The sequence below is a fragment of the Salvia miltiorrhiza genome, chromosome 1 (assembly GCF_028751815.1).
Source record: "Salvia miltiorrhiza cultivar Shanhuang (shh) chromosome 1, IMPLAD_Smil_shh, whole genome shotgun sequence".
NCBI lineage: Eukaryota > Viridiplantae > Streptophyta > Magnoliopsida > Lamiales > Lamiaceae > Salvia > Salvia miltiorrhiza.
Window position 1 is genome coordinate 55,714,949 of NC_080387.1, and position 18,370 is coordinate 55,733,318.

The 18,370-nt window shown below is 34.4% G+C and overlaps 3 protein-coding genes across 3 annotated transcripts; 1 reads left to right on the plus strand and 2 right to left on the minus strand.

Moving 5' to 3' along the window:
• Positions 1-404: 404 nt before the first annotated feature.
• LOC131010346 (uncharacterized) lies at positions 405-2,105 on the minus strand. Its single transcript, XM_057937838.1, has one exon. The coding sequence runs from the start codon at positions 2,103-2,105 to the stop codon at positions 405-407; it is 1,701 nt and encodes a 566-aa protein (XP_057793821.1).
• A 686-nt stretch (positions 2,106-2,791) lies between these two features.
• Positions 2,792-6,438, plus strand: LOC130996629 (probable uridine nucleosidase 2). Its single transcript, XM_057921927.1, has 9 exons — positions 2,792-3,070; positions 3,153-3,268; positions 3,663-3,722; positions 4,632-4,817; positions 4,888-4,992; positions 5,085-5,181; positions 5,722-5,829; positions 5,903-6,038; positions 6,200-6,438. The coding sequence occupies exons 1-9, from the start codon at positions 3,025-3,027 to the stop codon at positions 6,306-6,308; spliced, it is 963 nt and encodes a 320-aa protein (XP_057777910.1). The 5' UTR covers positions 2,792-3,024; the 3' UTR covers positions 6,309-6,438.
• A 1,047-nt stretch (positions 6,439-7,485) lies between these two features.
• On the minus strand, positions 7,486-14,055 carry LOC130996110 (la-related protein 6B). The gene is made up of 10 exons (XM_057921631.1): positions 13,432-14,055; positions 11,924-12,005; positions 10,989-11,083; positions 10,796-10,867; positions 10,545-10,624; positions 10,357-10,438; positions 9,055-9,102; positions 8,890-8,958; positions 8,374-8,529; positions 7,486-8,028 (listed from the first exon to the last, which is right to left on the minus strand). Exons 1-10 carry the CDS (start codon positions 13,795-13,797, stop codon positions 7,756-7,758), a joined length of 1,323 nt encoding a protein of 440 aa, XP_057777614.1. The 5' UTR covers positions 13,798-14,055; the 3' UTR covers positions 7,486-7,755.
• Positions 14,056-18,370: the final 4,315 nt, after the last annotated feature.

The following is an 18,370-nucleotide window of genomic DNA, read 5'->3' on the forward strand; positions in this document are numbered from 1 at the left end:
AAACCACTCACATCTACATAAGCAGCTTATTTTTAATAAATTCTTATAATATGAATGTATGATTAGGTTGCAGGATTCAGATTTATCTTAGCTTTTGTTTGAAAATACACATTGATACCTTCTTATCTTTCATTTGGTCAAAAGGTTTAAGTGAAATGGCAAAGGGCAAATGTAACACGAGTTTGTAAGTGAAATGTAACTAGTAAATTCCTATATTTGAATTTACTTGCAGTTATTTATTATAAATTTCATCCAAACTAGAACGAGGCTCATAGTTCAAATGAATCAAATCCTCTGTTTCGACATAGTTGTCTTTTATTTCAATATTATAAGATGAAAGTGAAGCTAAAGATAAAGCAGTATGCAACAGTTTTCAAGATGAAAAAAACTTAGTATAAACTGCTCTATGTGACATGAAACAAACGATTTTTTTGGATAAAACTCGAATCTGAATCATCAGAAGCAAGCAAGCCACCTCCATCAGTGCAAATGGACTCTGCACATGCATCAGTTCCAAGCAAGAAAGACTTGCCCTTCCCTTCAGCAGTAAGGTAAGGTTCATAGTCAAGAATCACCGGGGAAAGCTCGTTTCCATCGTCTTTATGTTCAACCGATGCAGCAACCATACGACATCCAAATTCAATCTCCTCAGCAGCTTTGGTCAGCTGTTCACCACCAAATTCAATCTCTTCATCTGATAAGCAGCAGCAGCAATCAAACTCATCGGTTCCAACAATTTCGCCAGCCAACCCCTCACACCATGATATTCTCATCCGAGAGAGGGTGAGATTATTATCATTAGTAGCATCAGACATCCAAGAAGAAACACTGTATACATTTTCTGGATCAAGAGAAACGGGAGGTGGACCGATATCTACAGAATGGGAGCCTAAACCAGGTGCATCCCACATTGAAACCTCACTTGTAGGTGATAGTTTCACTCCCTCAAGCGCTTTGGTTATTGAATCAAGTCCAGGCCAAATAGACCTTCGAAAACACGAATCTGAATCTGGTGTGTGAATGATATTCCCACTACTCAAAGAACCAAGATATTCATCCATGTTATACCTCAAAGGTTCCAAAATGCTAGGCAAAAATATAGCATCGGTGTTTCTCCTATCAATAGCCACATTCCCTACTCTACCACTGCCACTATAGCTACTCTCACCACACAAGAAATCCAATGTATTTCCACACAACATAGAAGGTAAAGATAAAGAGTCCACCATGACTGAATCATCACCATCATCAAATACCATTCTGTCTTGGTCCAACCTATTCCCAAGATCACAGGGAGATAAATGCCACCTAACAGAAGCCTCAGCAAGCAAAGGAATCCAAGATTCCTGCAAATCAACGCTCACATTATCATTATCATCTCTCTTTGCATCAGAAAAGGGGATTCCTTTAAGGCTGCCTCTACGCTTCGATTTTCGCCTATCGGAGACACCCGAGACGAGGTGACCAGCACCGTAGCAAACAGGGGTCCCTACACTCTCCAAAACCAGCATTCTAGATTGGGATTGGGGTTGAATTTCAGGAGATAATGATGCCTCAACAGGTGGTGTTTTCACATCATTTGCAGCACATACTGATTCATCTATGGCAGATTCATGATCACAGAAATTGATAGAATATGGAGTACAAATCTCAGCACAATTTGAACTACTACCATTAAATGTGCACTTACCTGAAAGGTTACCATCTGAATTATTCATATTTTTCTGGAATTCTCCAGACCCTTTCTCGGATTTGTCCTCAACAAATGAAAGTTTTGATCTTTGGCGATTCTTGCAAGTGGGTTTTGTCTGAAGAAAGGGTTTTCTTGGTGTCTCATTTGATGTATGAACATTGGACTCGTGTTTTGCTATTTTTGGAAAACGATTCGGTCTATTTTTGTGAATATGGGTTCTCGAAGAAGAGGTATTATTATCAGAGAGTAATGATCTTGAAGCAGCAGGCGCAGAAGAAGAAGAAGAAATGTGGGAGCTCCTTTTCGTATTGCGTCTGTGAATTGGAAGCCCATTGAGATGTTGCAGTGGGCTTCTCTCCTCGAAACTTTCTCTCTTCTTCTTCGTCTTCTTCCTTTTGCAATCTCTCTCCATTGTTGGGATTTCTTGCTGCTGCAAATTGAAATGAATTGTACATGTGGTCGTGGAGTGAAGTGAAACGCTGGTTTTCGAACAGTGGGAGCCGTTTGGCCTCTTTATATTTCTTTTCTTTTTATGGGAAAACAAAAATTTTACAAATTTTCGAGGCGATACAACTTCAACTTCTTATTTTTTTGTCTTAATTAAAAAATAAAATATTCAATCATTTAACAGGTCAATTTTGATCTATCTATTTCTCCATTCAATTTTAATAGATCTATTTCTTTTCTTTAAACGTATGTTTTAATTATTTATTAAAAGTTGCACATTATGATTTTCGTAAACAAGAAAAATACATATCCGTTTTCACTTTTCAAGTAGCTTCTATCATGCTATTCTATTCCACTGACTCATATTAAATTTTGAGGCATTCTAATTAAAATTTTAAGATAAGAATGAATGCATTTTAGATTCCAACGTGCACAAATTTTTACCCAATAAATTCTTAAAGCTAGAAAATTTTGATTTTACTCGCAAAGTTTGAGTTCCCATGGATGGGTTGTGGAGCTTCATTTCAATAAGCAATTCATGCAAAATGACAAATCATTGGAGCTTGATTGGCATGTAAAAGTACAATCATATTGTATTCATAGCTTAGTGGGTCCATGCAATTCTACTTCTAATTAATTGGTTCCTTTGATATAAAAAGAGACGAAAAGAAACACCAAAAATAACAATCGTCTAATTGTGAGTCTGTGACAAAAAAATAAAAAAAAGTTGAGACAGAACTAAAAGGAAATAAAGATAAGAGTAAGTGGGTTGTAAAATGGGACAAGCGAAATTCAATTTCCAAACCCAAGCAAAATCTTAATACAATATTCAAACATAATTATATTTGATTGGATCCCAGCTGTGAAATTATCAGATTCAGTCAATGGAGGAGCGGAAGAAGATCATAATCGACACAGACCCGGGCATTGGTATGCATTAATTTGATCGAATGTTGTCTTTGTTTGTATTGAATTGTGAAAAGTTGCCGTGATTTTGGGGTTTGAATTGCAGATGATGCGATGGCAATATTTGTGGCGCTGCAATCACCGGAAGTTGAAGTCATTGGACTCACTACTATTTATGGCAATGTCTACACCACTCTCGCCACCAGAAATGCTTTACACTTGGTGACTTGTTGCCCCCCCTCCTCTTTCTCTCTCTATGAATTTTTTAGTTTCAACTTTTTGAGAAATAGTATAGGAAATGCTTCATATGTTGCTGGATGACACTGTTGGAATCGGTGATACATCAGTTATCTGTCGTAATTGCTGCAACTGATCGATTCCTAATTGCATGAGTTGTTCAATTTGAGAGTCAGTTAAGAGTTTACAATCTGGATATTTTCTTTGAGTAAGTTGCAATTTTAAATCTGCAAAAGTTTGTTGATTCTTTTTGGTAGTGACTAATGCAATGCCTAGATCTTATCATATTTAGTGCTGTTCATTAGCCAAGATTTGCAGATTATTGAGTATTTTGATGAATATTGTAAGTTACTTTTCTAAGTTAGTCTCTATAATACAGTTGGAGATTGCCGGGAGGACCGATATTCCTGTGGCTGAAGGATCTCATGTGACCATCACTGTATGTATTATGATATCTTTGCCACTAATTAATTCTGTTTTTAATCAATCAGAGGTCATGTGCTCTTGTATAACCATCTGACTACCAATCCCATATCTGTCGTTTTTGCTTAAATATATACAAGTATGCTTCTGAATGTGATTGTTATTTGCAGAAATTCTTACTTGATTCTTTAGTTATGACGGGTACTGTTAGCCGGCATTTGCTTTAAGTGATAGGATTGATTGATAAAAATAATCCAAGCTAATCTACCATTTACTTTGATGGATTGATTAATTTTGAACTTGTTTGATCATCTTATCCTTCAAATACTCAATCCTATGTTTTATCAATCTATCATATCAGTCAAAGTAAACGCCCTAAGTCTTATGTTCAATAAATTGAACTCATTTGCTGATTTAATGGAGGAAAGGCAATAGAGTTAAAAGGTCTCCTCCAACCAATTTTCTGGTGTACTTTTTAGTATTGATTCTTAGGTACAAGATAAGGGCAATGTTATAAACAATTGATCTCATGAATTTGATTTCTATAAGAGGTTATTGAGAAGAAAATACTAATAGCCACATGATTGTAGTGTTACATGACATTTTTCTGATGCATGAACCTATGTGCTGTCCCCGTTTCTGCTTTTCCAAGTGAACAAATAAATAAAGGAACCAAATCTGTTAATGATCAGGCAATGATGGTTAATGAAGTAGTCTATGTAAGCTTTATTTATCTAATCCCTCTGCTCCTTTTCTTCGGAAGTAATGAACTCGGTGCATTTATCTGACCATTGTCGTTGGTTTGTGCCAAATCCTAACAAGTCACCTTCCTTTCCTTATTTCGGTATGCTTTTGTAGTGAAATGCAATGTGAAGCATTGAGTTTGTATTTTTGGTATGATTTGTAAAATTTGTGTCATGTAAAGAAAGGTACAAAACTTCGAATTGCTGATTTTGTCCATGGTACGGATGGATTGGGAAATCAAAACTTTCCTCCACCAGAAGGGGCACAAATTGAGCAGTCTGCTGTAGAATTTCTCACCCAGCAAGTTAATCTTTACCCAGGAAAGGTCACAGTGGTGGCACTGGGTCCTTTGACAAATATTGCACTGGTTAGAATCTGGCGTTGCTTCTTGGGTCGTTTATTCTTTTCTTTTCTCTGAGATCTATTGATTCATGCAGGCTATAGAATCAGATCCTGAATTTGTTAAAAATGTTGGGCAAATTATCCTTCTTGGTGGTGCATTTTCAGTAAATGGAAATGTGAATCCAGCAGCCGAGGCAAATGTAAATGGCTGAATGATTTCAATGTGTTTGTCCATAAGACTTCTTTTCTTCCTCAACTTTCTTACATTCACTTTTGTTATATGCTTGACAAGATTTTTGGAGATCCTGATGCTGCGGATATTGTATTCACCAGTGGAGCTGATATTCTCGCTATAGGGATAAATGTCACTCATCAAGTTGTTTTAACTGGTAACTAATCCTACTTGGTAAACCTTTCATTATCAAGTCAATATCTGAACCCTGTTATCATCAAAAGTTTTCTTATCTAACTAGCAGAGGCGAGGAGTAATGGTCACTATTGAATAATGAAAAAAGATTAAGGGTACTTGCTCCATGTCAAAGCTCATAATCGTTCTTTTATTTTCTGGTGGACTGCTGTGATAATAAACTTCAATATGTTCGGCACTTCATTTTTTTTTCCAACCATGTCTGTAGACAGGCTATTATTTATATATGTTTACTGACACCTAAATTGATGAATACCTTTGGTCTTTTCTGAAATGATAACTGAAGAGTTGCACATTCAAAATCCTCCTGAAGCTCGTTCAAATTTTAAATTATGAGCTGGAGCTTAATTTGGTTATAAATATGCTCTTATGTATTAAGTTGTTAGATAAAAGTACCTTTTCAAGAGCAAATTTGTCTCACAGATTCGTAGGCATTAGAACATCTACTGTTTACTGTGGATCTTCTGATCAGGAAACTTTTGTCTTCACTTTCCTTTTCCAGATGCTGATCGAGATAAGCTAGCAGAATCAAGTGGAAAGTTTGCCCAGTACATGTGCAAGATTTTGGATGTGTACTTTGGATATCATCACGATGCGTACAGCACAAAAGGTTTTCTCGATGAACTGTTTAGATGGATGGCAAGATTATTAGTGTTCATTGACATCAACTTCACAAAATGCAGGTGTCTATCTTCACGACCCAACAACTGTTCTTGCTGCTGTTGATCCTTCACTGATAACTTATGTGGAAGGCGCTGTCCGTGTCCAAACAGTGGGCATCACAAGGGGTCTAACATTATTCTATAACAAGCAGAAAAGGTAGAACCTCTTCCTTCAAAAGTTGACTCTTCTTGATAATTTGTTTGAAGATTTCACAAAAGTTGCATGAATGAATCTGAGACATCTCCCTTGCATCTTTTTTATCGCATGTTATGTGATATCCTTTCTGATGGCGAATTTTAACATTTCATGGTAACAAGGTTTGAGGAAGTTACAGAATGGTCCGATAAGCCCTCAGTCAAAGTTGCGGTCACTGTCAATGCTCCTGCGGTGGTTAAATTGGTGATGGAAAGGCTCATGAATTCATAGATTTACTTGGATAAAACTCGAAAATCTTCTTCTCATCTCATCGTGTTTCTAAACATTTGAGCGTTTCTGAATTTAGAAATCTGTGCTTACAGCCTTGAGATATATTGCTAATGGAATGTCATTTGTGAAATGCTACTAGTTAGACTTGAAATGCCATGGTCGAATAACTAACGAGGCACTCTCCCGTGCAACCAGTTGCACCGTGCAATTGGTTTCTGAATGACATTACTTCAATATATAAATGACACTTGAAGTATGTTGAAGTAGTGTCATTCAGAAATGTTCAAGTGTTATTTCCCGAATGAAGTAGTGTCATTCTGGAAACTAATTGCACTTGCACAGGAGTATTTGTGATAACTAAATGGCTCTCACTCAAAAAAAAATGGCAAAAAAGTTCTCTAGGTAATTTATTAGTGTGGACTATTGGCTCCTCATTTATTATTCGAAAATGCATTACTTTGTTTCACTTTCAAGCCATACTGTCTAGGGACAACGCTACTGAGACAATAGCATTTTAGACTTATATTTACACCCATGGCCTTCGTTTTCTTTTTGTCTGTCTTAAGTATCTTGGACTCGCACATTTTAACACATAAATAATAAGCTAACACATTTTTACATATTTTTGCACTACAATTTTGTTATTCTAAATACATGTGCTCAAAAAAAATAACCATGAATATTAGATCCGGAGGAGTATAATTTAGCATGTTACTCTCGATTGTGATTGTTTTAGAGTTACAAATCCATATACTAACGCATATTAGGTGACTCGAATCCTCAACTTACTGATTAAATAAAAAACTCACATGTGCTTCGTCATCCTCTCGATTGCAATTCTATTCACCCATTTTTAGTTTTTTGTTTTGTTTTACAATATTACGCATCATTCTCTCAAAACAAAAATTCCACAAATAATTTAACGTGTATAGCTTTTTTTTAAAAATTAAAACAAATATTGATTTATTAGTCCCAAATATATTCAATATCCATATTATAAATTTTACTCATTATTCTGAAATGAATCATTCAATCATCTCCCAAAATATATAATCACAACGCTAGGACTCCGGATAATGCCCTAGCGCAAACTATTACGATCCAAAACAAAACAGAAAACATATTCAACAGTGATTCTTACTCGCTCGAAACATGAGTGCATGTGAGAGAGAGACGCAATAAGTAATTCTTGGCTTTTCTTTCTTGCTCTCATTCATATTATATATGATATGCGTATATAATAATATCTGGATGAAGCGGGAATGTTTGAATATCTACAGCGAGGGGGCCTCTAAACCTGATTAGGGAAACACCAATGCTACTATATAGCTCTCTCCCAAGTTCAACAATCATATTACTCTCTTACAAGGCATAGCCTGATCCAAATCAACAGACTACCCTAACAGCCGAGGATGGTTACTCCCATACCTGCATGCTCTCGCTCCCATTAAACAGTTTTTATGGCTAACGGCCTCCCTCGACCCATAGAGAATCCCTTGGTGCCATCTGGCATGCGAGGAACAGGAGACGTCTTGGATGAGTTCAACGCTGGAACATCTAACGATGCGGCTCCTCCATTAGCTGCGTGCTGAGGGCGTCCACGTCCCTGTCCCTGTCCCTGTCCCTTCCCTTTTCCTCTGCCCCTGCCACCACCGTTTCCACCACCATTTCCAGAATTGCGACCCTTCTTCTGCCCATTGCCTTTTGTGTAATCCTCCAACTGTACACACAGAAGATATTACTATTATTTGTAAGGCAAAACCCGAAGTACGGTGCATCCATCCTAATTAAGTCAAATTAGGATGCATCAATATTCATTAGAGTTTATTAATTCCCAATTAGGGCAAATGCACCGTGCATCCGGATGCCTTGGGAGTGTGCCTTTTAAAGCGTAACAAGCACATCATCACCAATTTGGCCACTTAAGGCGAGGGTAAATTTATAGAATTTGAGAAGTATCGAATTTCTCAACTGGAATTGAAAATTCAACATTTCTAGAAATAATCAATTCCTAATTTTGCTTCAAGTATGAAATTTTGGTGTTCGTTTATATCAGGTGCCTTACCTGAAGCTCATGATTTTGTGCATCACAGTTCCGCAATGAATCTTCCAAGTGATTCTCCTTGAAACCCTGCATCTCCCTCGCAGTTGCCTCGTCTTTCTTTCCAGAGGGCTGACCCTCTTGACCAGATTTCTTTGTCCGTGCTTGAGTAGATTTTACCTGCAAATCTTAAAAATAAGTTTGCAAAACTATAACTTGTGCCATTATACAACCAACAACTTTACAAGCCAAAATTTGATACATTGTTGGTCGGCTTAGCTATTGCTTTGAAAAGAAAACCAGGAATATCAAATCATATCACAGAAAGAAGACAGAACAAACACGGGGTCGGAATCTACCATAACCAAATTCTACAACAAATGTAGACTCTGTCGTCGATACATATACTTACAAATGCATCCCTGAAAAACTAGAAATAAATATATGACATTTGAGCGGAATTTATATTTGACGAGATTAGTTCTTTTCACTTTTCGGGAAAATATTGCTTGTATAGATAACCAAAACTGTGATACCTACAGGATTATTAAGCAGCAAACGAACTTTCAGGCCATTCCTCCAGTTGCTCTCATCTTGCAGTTCAGCAACCTGCACATAGAGACAGCAAAATTTCCAGTTGTTAAGAACCCAAGGTCCCAAGCCAGACATGATTTCAGATATTTTATGGGATTCGGAATGTCATACCGCTTTCTCAGCAAATTCAACAGATTCATACTCCACAAAAGCGTGAAACTACATTGCAGTATCAAATCTAGAGGTTAGGAAAAATTGGATGCTCAAGTAAGGGAAAAAGTTATAGCAATAACAAGCCACGTAATTTGATATTGTAGTAGCTTATTTGAGATTCTGAGCTTGTTTGGAAACCCATTTCAAATGGATTTCCAATATATTTATGTTGGTCTTCCAAATATAGAAGTCCATTTGAAGATAATCAACAAATGCAAATGGACTTTTAGAATAAATGACTTCTCTAAAACCCACTTTGCAAAATTTGAGGCTTCTAATTGTTTCCCCACTCTAGCAGTTCTCGTGGCAAAAATTTTGCTTCTTATAAACAGATTGTTTAGGAGTTTCACAATAATTCGTTCCAAAATTTTACCTCATCCTCACCTATTATAGAAGAGCCTTGTTTTGGCACCAAAAAAATAAATAGAAGAGCCTTGTTTTACAAAATTTGGTTTGCCTATATATTTAATTTAAAGGCAACAATGTGATATAGTATGATATACTATATTTATCTATTACTATTATAAAAGTGTCTATTCTTCACATGTTCATTAGGAATATCTTAAATAATGTCCTTTGACATTACCTCATCCTCACCTATTAGAAGAACCTTGTTTTGGCACCAAAAAAAATAAAAAAAATAGAAGAGCCTTGTTTTACAAAATTTGGTTTGCCTATTACATCCCTATTATATATTTAATTTAAAGGCAACAATATGATATATGATATACTATATTTATCTATTACTATTATAAAAGTGTCTATTCTTCACATGTTCAGTAGGAATATCTTAAATAATGTCCTTTGACATTAGCTCTGGTGAGCGGAACATTATCTCAAGAACCAAAATGCTGTAAGCTATTAAAAGCCAGAAATTCCCTCCGGAACATCATACGTCAAATAAGGGTTTTCATACATACTATTTATGTGCTGACATTCAACATTTAGTTATATCACTGCAAAGTGCGAACTGATATTTTGTTGACTTTTCTTTGAAACAATGGGCAGCTGGTGTAGATTACCTAGTAAGTGACGTGCTACATACAGAGTGAACAAATAAAACTAAAATTCCCATGACAAAATCCATCTTAATTAGGGTAGTAAGACAATCTCAACTTGCCTAGAGAATATAGTAAAACCACTGAATATGTTAGCTTGAAAAACCAAGAAACAAGAAAATACTTGCTTTAGGTGATAAGCATCTTCAAAGATCTAAGTAGCCCCATGAGGCGTGAAATAAAATTGTTACTAAATGAATACCTTTCCGGCAAAGTGTGATCTGTCACCTTTTCCCGTTTTGCCATTTAAATTCTGAGGTGCACAGGTACGAATGGACTTAACGCTGGTAATATCATCAAAAAGTGTATATAAGATACAGGAGTACAACTCATTATAATCAAATACAGTATCTTTTTTTGTAAGTTGTGGAAAAAAAGGGAACCATGTACCTTCCTACAGATGAGAAAATTTTCATGAGCTTCTGGTGGGAATGATCCTCAGGTAAGTTTTCAGCAATGACTATACGAGACTATACACAAAAAGCAATATGATTGAGGATGAGACCAGAACAAGGAAAATATATATAACTCATTAAGGGAAAAAATTTAAAAACCAAAAGACGTCAGAGTGATGCAGTTTCTAAACTAGGGTAATACTGCCAATGTAAAACAAAGGACAAAAATAAAACTATAACACCTACTTGCAGCTCTTCCATATCTGATTCAGTTAATGGATGCTGGCGTTTAACATTGTTGCCATCTTCACTTACTAACTGGAGGCCAAAAAGGTAACCACAAAAAAAAAATTACTCAGTAATGTAGTCAAAAAATTTCAAGAAATAGTGAATACTACAGAATAGTGGGGGGTTGGGGACTCGGTGATTGCAAAATTACCAGTTTATTTGAGCTCCGCAGGATACTAGCAAGCTGTGTATTGTCGGTAATGGCACTTTTTACCTTCTTGAATGATGCAACAACAGAAAGTGGCACTGCATGATGACAGGATATTGGACAAACAGTTAACGGTCAGTAAATGGTAGTAGTAGTAGTAATAACATAACTATACTCCGCCTTAGTTTCTGAGAGAGTAAAGGTGTGGTTTAAAAGTCTAATGAAATGATATAGCATAAATTTATTAGTAAAGGTCACAACAGTGTCTACTTTTTTATTTCTTTAATTCTTAAGTGTTTAATTACATAGAAAGCTAATTCAGCTCTGCTAAACCTCCTACATGACTCTTTATAAGTCATAACCAGTAATAAGGCGACAATTTTTTCAAAAGGTCAAGTGACTCAGGATCTCAGCACTATAACGAAATAAAATTTTGGAACCTGCAGTTACTACAATAAGAACAATCCTACAACCATCTGATTTTTCTTTCAAATCAAGCACCATCCAAAAATTCCATCTCACAGTTATGCTCCATAAATTAATAAAATAGGTTAGGGGGTAAGTTTAAGAACAATCTCACCAAAACTTCTACTTCTCTTTTTAGTTTAGAAACAAAAAAGAGGGAGCACTAATTGGGTAGCAATGATTAGCTGTACCAGTGTCTCTGTTTAAGTACAACTGTACAAGATCTCAATAGATGGATATAAGAATGTTTTTACTCCTACATTACCTGCTTCTATCCTTCCATTATATAGGCTTTACAGGAATTCCAAACCAAAAGCGAAATTAATGAATCACCATGAGACGTCATATTTCCAAAACACAAATAGTTTCAGATTTCAATTAAGGAAGCAGAATATCTTGCTATTGCAAGACACCGCATTTAAGATAAAAACTTAACATATCCAACAGAATAAACAATAGTAAGAAGACCTCACCATATCCTTCAGGATCTTTGCTCATAAATCTAAATAACTGATCAGTTGTTGCTAAATTGATATCACTGAAATAGAACTCGACCTGCAGCACACAAATAATTGGAGATGTTAAAATTTATCTACAAAATACAAACATTTGACAACTGATGATTTGTTTTATGTAAATACTAAGGGACTGTTATACAAGGATCTATACTAATGTATTCTATTACACAATACAAAAAGGCTATTGGTGTTGTGGTGCAAAAGAAACTAAGTAGATAAAAAATAGAAGTACACTATATACACATTAAGCCATGTTTTGTCAAAACTTTCCAGCACTGCACTGCAGGGGCCTTAACTAGGCAGGAACACCAGACAGCAGGCACCCAACATTTCCTGTCTTTCTCTATTTCACACATGCACAACTGAAGTGCATGTTCTTGACCTGGGCGATTACCCAATAATTTTTTCCAAAAACATAGAAGATTTTGATCCAAAATATAACTAGTAATAAAGTGGAGGGAGAAAAACTAATGCCTGATGGCTTTTAAAAAAAAAATGGAATCGAATCTCTGTCCATTGACCAAAGAAAATTCAAAATCAGCTGGTTAGGTAGGCCATTATCTTTCCATAACTTGGAGTCAAAGATTCCGTTTCAGAGATCTTTGCTACTCAATAACATGCCTTTATATGATGATCACTGACAAATCCTTCTTCCCTCACAATGTTGGTTCCAATGTATTATGCGCCCAAACAATGACATCAATATGTGAAAGGAAGTTTCTCTCCATGCAGTACACCCCTGCCTTTAACGACCAACCAGTATGAGGAAACGTAATCGATTCACCTATTTATTTTATTTCAAGCAAGACCCCCCCGCCCAAATGGCTCAATGACCAATATCGATTACTAAATGCCACCAGAGACTTGTGAGGGGAAGCTGATGCAGTAGATGTAGCTGACTTAATTGTCCAGGAAATATATATCACTTGCAAAAGCCTTCTCTGCAAGCTCATACAAAGGCTCATTCTGAGGCACTGCTACACAGTCAGTTCACTAAAATCTCACCTTCTAAACACATGAAGGGGAAAGTTTAGAAATAAGTAAACTAGAGGTGCCTCATCCTCAGATGATGCAGGACTTGAAGCATTCCTGTTCCCAGATCTTGGCACTATACAGCACCATCATTTCAACCGAAAGGGGGAGACATCAAGCCAACAGAAAAAGATAATAGTAATACCACTACAGAACCAGCAATTCATGCCTAAGATTGTGAGCAATTATATTTGATGAAATTGATATGCAACCAAGTTTCTATCTCCTGTATCGTGGCATTTCATTTTACTGTGTAATGAATGCTAAACATAGCATCCGTGCCAGATCATTTTAATATAGACACTAGAGAGAAGCTTAAATCGCGAACCAGTGAATAATCAACTTTAAATTGCAACTACAAGAAAAACTAAGTCAGACAACACACCAGCTAAACAATCATCGCAAGTCGATAACCACATATAAAACCTAACCTGGTTGACTACTTTCTGGTGTGCATCGGACAATCCATTCTTCGCAGAAGAAGCAGCAGAGCTACCAATGTTTCCATCAGCCGAATGCTCCCCCCGACCACCTGGATTCACATTATACGCATAGAACGGCGCCGCATCTTGCTGGTAATAGGCCTCGTATCCAAAGTAAGGCGGCGGCAGAGGCGGCACAAAAGACGGCGGCCTCGCGTACATAGGTTGAAGCAGCGGCGACGGCGGAGGTGGTGCGGCGGCGGCGGAGGAGGAGGCGGAGGCGCGGGGGACGAATTCAGGAGCCTTGGCGTTGAGCTTTTTGCCGACGGCAGCGGATGGTGAATTTAGGGCTTCAGAAGCCTGCTCCTGATCCATCAATGCGGAGTAGGAGTATCGAGTCCTCGGAATGGTCGGATGATCTGCAGATCAACTAAATTGAATTGGATATTCTCTCTCTTACTCTGTAGAGAGAGAGAAGTGAAAATCTTTCGACAGGGAAGAGCGAGAAGAGGAGTAGACTGGAGTGGAGAGAGACAAATCACACAAGTTTTCGGGTTTTGGGAATGGAGGCCAAATATATATACTTATATATGTGGAGAGGTACGTTACGTTTTATCTGAGAGACATATAATTGTTTCACTATGTCACTATGTGTGTATAGAATTTAAATATCTTATTTCAAAGTTATACATCACTAAAATTGAAGGATATTGACGCAAGGTCAATGTTATCTAAATGGTCGACCTATTCACGCTATTAATATTATCCCACTATCAAATTTGTATTTAAATGATATATATCTTATATATGTGATAAATAGGTACTTTTATCTGTAAATTAACTTTTGGGATGAATTCTATGTAAGTTTATTATCTAGTAGAACTAAGTTTATGGTCAATTCACTTTTTATTTGTCCCATATTAGAGTTATACCATGTCGATAAAAGGTTTGTTCATTTGAGACGATTTAATGATAAAATAAATATTTTTAAAATCAAAAGTCTCGCGTTTTTATATGATTAAGTGTGGTTTTGACTTTAAGTTTGAATCCACTAACGTTTATATTAGAGGTGAATATGAGTTTACAAATTTCACTAATACCTTTATAATTTTTTTTACAATTTCACTGATCACTAACGTGAATTTACCATATATATTACTCCCTCCGTCCACGAAATGAGTACCCATATTTTCTTTTCCGTCCGTCCACGAAATGAGTACCCATTTCCCTTTTTGGCAAGTGTACCACACACATCTCTTTAATTAATACACTAAAAAAGTGGGACCCTTAAACTATTCACACTACACTCCATACATTTCTTAAAACCCGTGCCGTCCACAAATGGGTACTCATTTCGTGGACGGAGGGAGTATATAGAATAAAATTACGCTTACCTCAGAAAAAAATTATGATAACATTTATTTGACACAAAATATCATGTGTGTTGCTCACGTAGTCACCTATGATGCACGGATTCTTCAAAAATTAGCATGTACGGCGAATCGGATTATTTTAGGGTGCGATTTTCTCGGATTCTCGTCGGATTCGCACCCGATTCGCCACGTGGCGTATCTTTTAAAACAATTTTAAAAATAAATCGGATTCGCAAATTCCATAGGCGAAATTCACATATCTCGTGCACGAAAGGCCTACACAAGGTTATTTTGATAATTTTATTTACAGTTATGACTTATATATTGGACTAATAATATTTGAATCGTTATATTGTTGCTCAATTAACTTATATAATTGAAAATGCTTAACTTTTGGGTAAAATAAAATGTAAATTACATATAATTAATTTAAGAAAATTTAATTTGTATATATTTTATAAACATTATGTATCATAAAATTTTAATAATTAGATGTATCCTTGCTGAATCGCACGCTGTAATTTTTAAAAACCCGTATCCCCGTACTCGTATCGTATCGCCCCCGCATCCGCACCTCCGTACCTATGCAACATAGGTAGTCACATATCACATGGGCACATTATTTTTATTTTAAAATTTTTATTTTTGGAGAACTATTTGCATCTGTTCTTTTCACTTATTTGTAAATTGACCTAAACTAAAGGCTAAGAGTGTTGTGTTTGATGGATAAATTTATCATGAGAAAATGAGAGATAACAAAAATTTATGCTTTTGATGTAATAATATTATTTTATTTGAAGTGAAAAGAATAAATAAAAAATAGTAAATTTCTCTTTTATAAAAAATGAGTAGAAAGAAAAAGATATTTAAAGATATAAATTTTTATCATTCCTTATTTTTTTCATAAGAAATTTATCCATCAAATACAATGCACCCTAAAAGTAATTGGTATTATGGCATACATGATTATATTTACCCTTAGAATTGGGCTGCAAAAGGCTAACAAATCAATATGGGTTTGGGCAAATTGTTATAAGGCCTAGTTGTGGATTTCAAAATGTCAGAAAGAAGTTGTATTACTTTAGAGAGTGGGTTCGAATTGGGCTGCAAAAGGCTAACAAATCAATAGTGGGTTTTGATGGATTTCAAAAGGAGTTTTAAGGCCTAGTTATTGGAGTAGAGTACTCTTTAGAGTGATTCTAAACATAATCCTCTATTTTCTTTTATTACAGCTTCTTATTAAAATAATAACATTATTGTATTAATAACACAAGACAACACAAAAAAAAATACTTGACATCATATAACATTAATAATAATAAAAAATGGCGTCTTGACAAAATTGAAGCGATTCAACTCTCTAAAATCAATCGAACAAACTCAGATTTCCAGAAAATTTTAAGGACAAAGTTGTCTTGGCTCCCACCAATGAGATGGTTGATACGATTAATGATTACTTTATGTCTCTAATTAATGTCTATCGAATAAATGATTTACCTAAGTTCAAACAATATTTGCAAAGAAGATGGACAAGTTGATATCGATGAAGAAGTACTCCCGATTGAATATCTCAACACAATCAAGTTTCCAAGATTGTGGAGTCATGAAATTAAATTGAAAGAGGGATGCATAATCATGTTTCTCAAAAATATTGATCCATATAATGAGCTTTATAATGGCACTAGGCTGATAGTAATTTAACTTGGGGAATGTGTAGTTAAACGCAAACTTATTTCAGAAAATAAAGCGAGCAAGAAGTTTCCTATTGCTATAATGAATATGAGTCCCTCAAATTTCACTAAATTTCCTAATCGTTTCGAGATAAGGCAATTCCCTGTGAGAATTTGTTTTGCTATGACAATAAATAAGAGCATGAGTAACGCATTACTCGATGCCTTACTCGAACTCGAGTATTGCACTCGAGTAGGCGTTGCAAGTGAGTGTTACTCGAGTGCTACTCGAGTTATCGAGTATGCACGAGTAATTTCTTTTTTTTTTTTTAATTCTCTTCTCCTCTTTAAAAATTTCTCTCTCCTCTTTAAAAACTAAAAAAATCAAGTAGACTATCAAGGAACCCTAATGCAGCACTACCTACTCAATAACACAACCACTATCAAGTAGGCTATCAATGAACCCCATTGCGGATGCTCTAAGAGTTAGATACAGTCTTTTTCGAATGTAGGATTATACTTATCGAAAACTCTGTTTAATATTAATCATGGACAATTGTATGCAGTAATCTCAAAAGTCACTTGAAAAAGAGGTTTAAAAATTTTAGTATGTGAGGAGAGTCACGACACAATAACTAATATGGTACATGATGAAATTTTCGATAGATTGAAATGATTTCAAATTTAATAGTTTATTCAAGTGTTGTAAGGTGAAGTCATTTGATATTATTTTTTATTTTTTTTTCAATGATTGGTTACAGCTACAAACATCTAAATTTAGGTAACTTTCAATAAATATTGTAGTTTCTATTTTAAAATTTTGTGAGTCAATATGCCGTTTAGATATACATTTCATCTATTATATAATAGGATTAAGCCTTAACCTATGTGGCATATCTAAAATCTCACCATTTCAAAATTTACCATATATAATCTTCATCATTTATTAATTAATTAACTATTACATTCCATATAAAGATTCATTAATCTTAATAAATATAATTAATAATAAATGTGTATATATATAATAATATTAACTTACATATAATCTAAATTAATAAATTTTATTATTTATTTTATTTCGATAAAAATTAATCTTAACAATAATAATAATAATAATAATAATAATAATAATAATAATAATAATAATAATAATAATAATAATAATAATAATAATAATAATAATAACTTACATATGATCTAAATTAATAAATTTTATTATTTATTTTATCTCGATAAAATTTAGATTTACATGTCTAACAAGAAAAAATTACTTATATACAATAAATTATTTTAATTGAACGTTAGTGATTAAGTGTATTTTGTTATTAATTTTATATTTCTCAAAAGCGTATATATTATATGTATATGTTGCAATATATTATACTGTATGAATTTATATATATATATATATATATAATATTTATCTTCTTAATTTTCAATAAAATAAATTTTAAATTGTGATTTGAATTGAAACATGCACGTGTATATAAATTATAAACGGGTTCGGTCATTGATTTACATGTTTGAATAATAAGGCACAAATTCTATAACTCGATTACTTTAAAACAAAATCTTATTTTATGTCTATCAAAATAATTAAAATTTTATTTTTATTTTTTATAAAATATATCCGTACATTTTATTTGTATAGGGAAGAAAAATATATTTTTCATATCTAAAAACTTTATTTGTTTCAGTTTCATCAATAATAATAATAATAATAATAATAATAATAATAATAATAATAATAATAATAATAATAATAATAATAATAATAATAATAATAATAATAATAATAATAATAATAATAATAATAGATAAATTGTGAAATTAGTAATGCATAAATGAAGAATTTAGATAAAGAACAATATAGGATATGATGTTAAAATACATTAGAAATCT

Excerpts from the sequence above, each read along its gene's own strand:
- LOC131010346 (XM_057937838.1), bottom strand. The coding sequence starts at position 2,105 with ATGGAGAGAGATTGCAAAAGGAAGAAGACGAAGAAGAAGAGAGAAAGT.
- LOC130996629 (XM_057921927.1), top strand. The coding sequence starts at position 3,025 with ATGGAGGAGCGGAAGAAGATCATAATCGACACAGACCCGGGCATTG. Across the intron at positions 3,071-3,152 it reads CGACACAGACCCGGGCATTG|ATGATGCGATGGCAATATTT; the intron begins GTATGCATTAAT and ends TTTGAATTGCAG. Across the intron at positions 4,993-5,084 it reads ATCCAGCAGCCGAGGCAAAT|ATTTTTGGAGATCCTGATGC; the intron begins GTAAATGGCTGA and ends ATGCTTGACAAG.
- LOC130996110 (XM_057921631.1), bottom strand. The coding sequence starts at position 13,797 with ATGGATCAGGAGCAGGCTTCTGAAGCCCTAAATTCACCATCCGCTGCC. Across the intron at positions 10,625-10,795 it reads CAGATATGGAAGAGCTGCAA|TCTCGTATAGTCATTGCTGA; the intron begins GTAGGTGTTATA and ends TTTTGTGTATAG. Across the intron at positions 8,959-9,054 it reads TTGAATTTGCTGAGAAAGCG|GTTGCTGAACTGCAAGATGA; the intron begins GTATGACATTCC and ends CTCTATGTGCAG.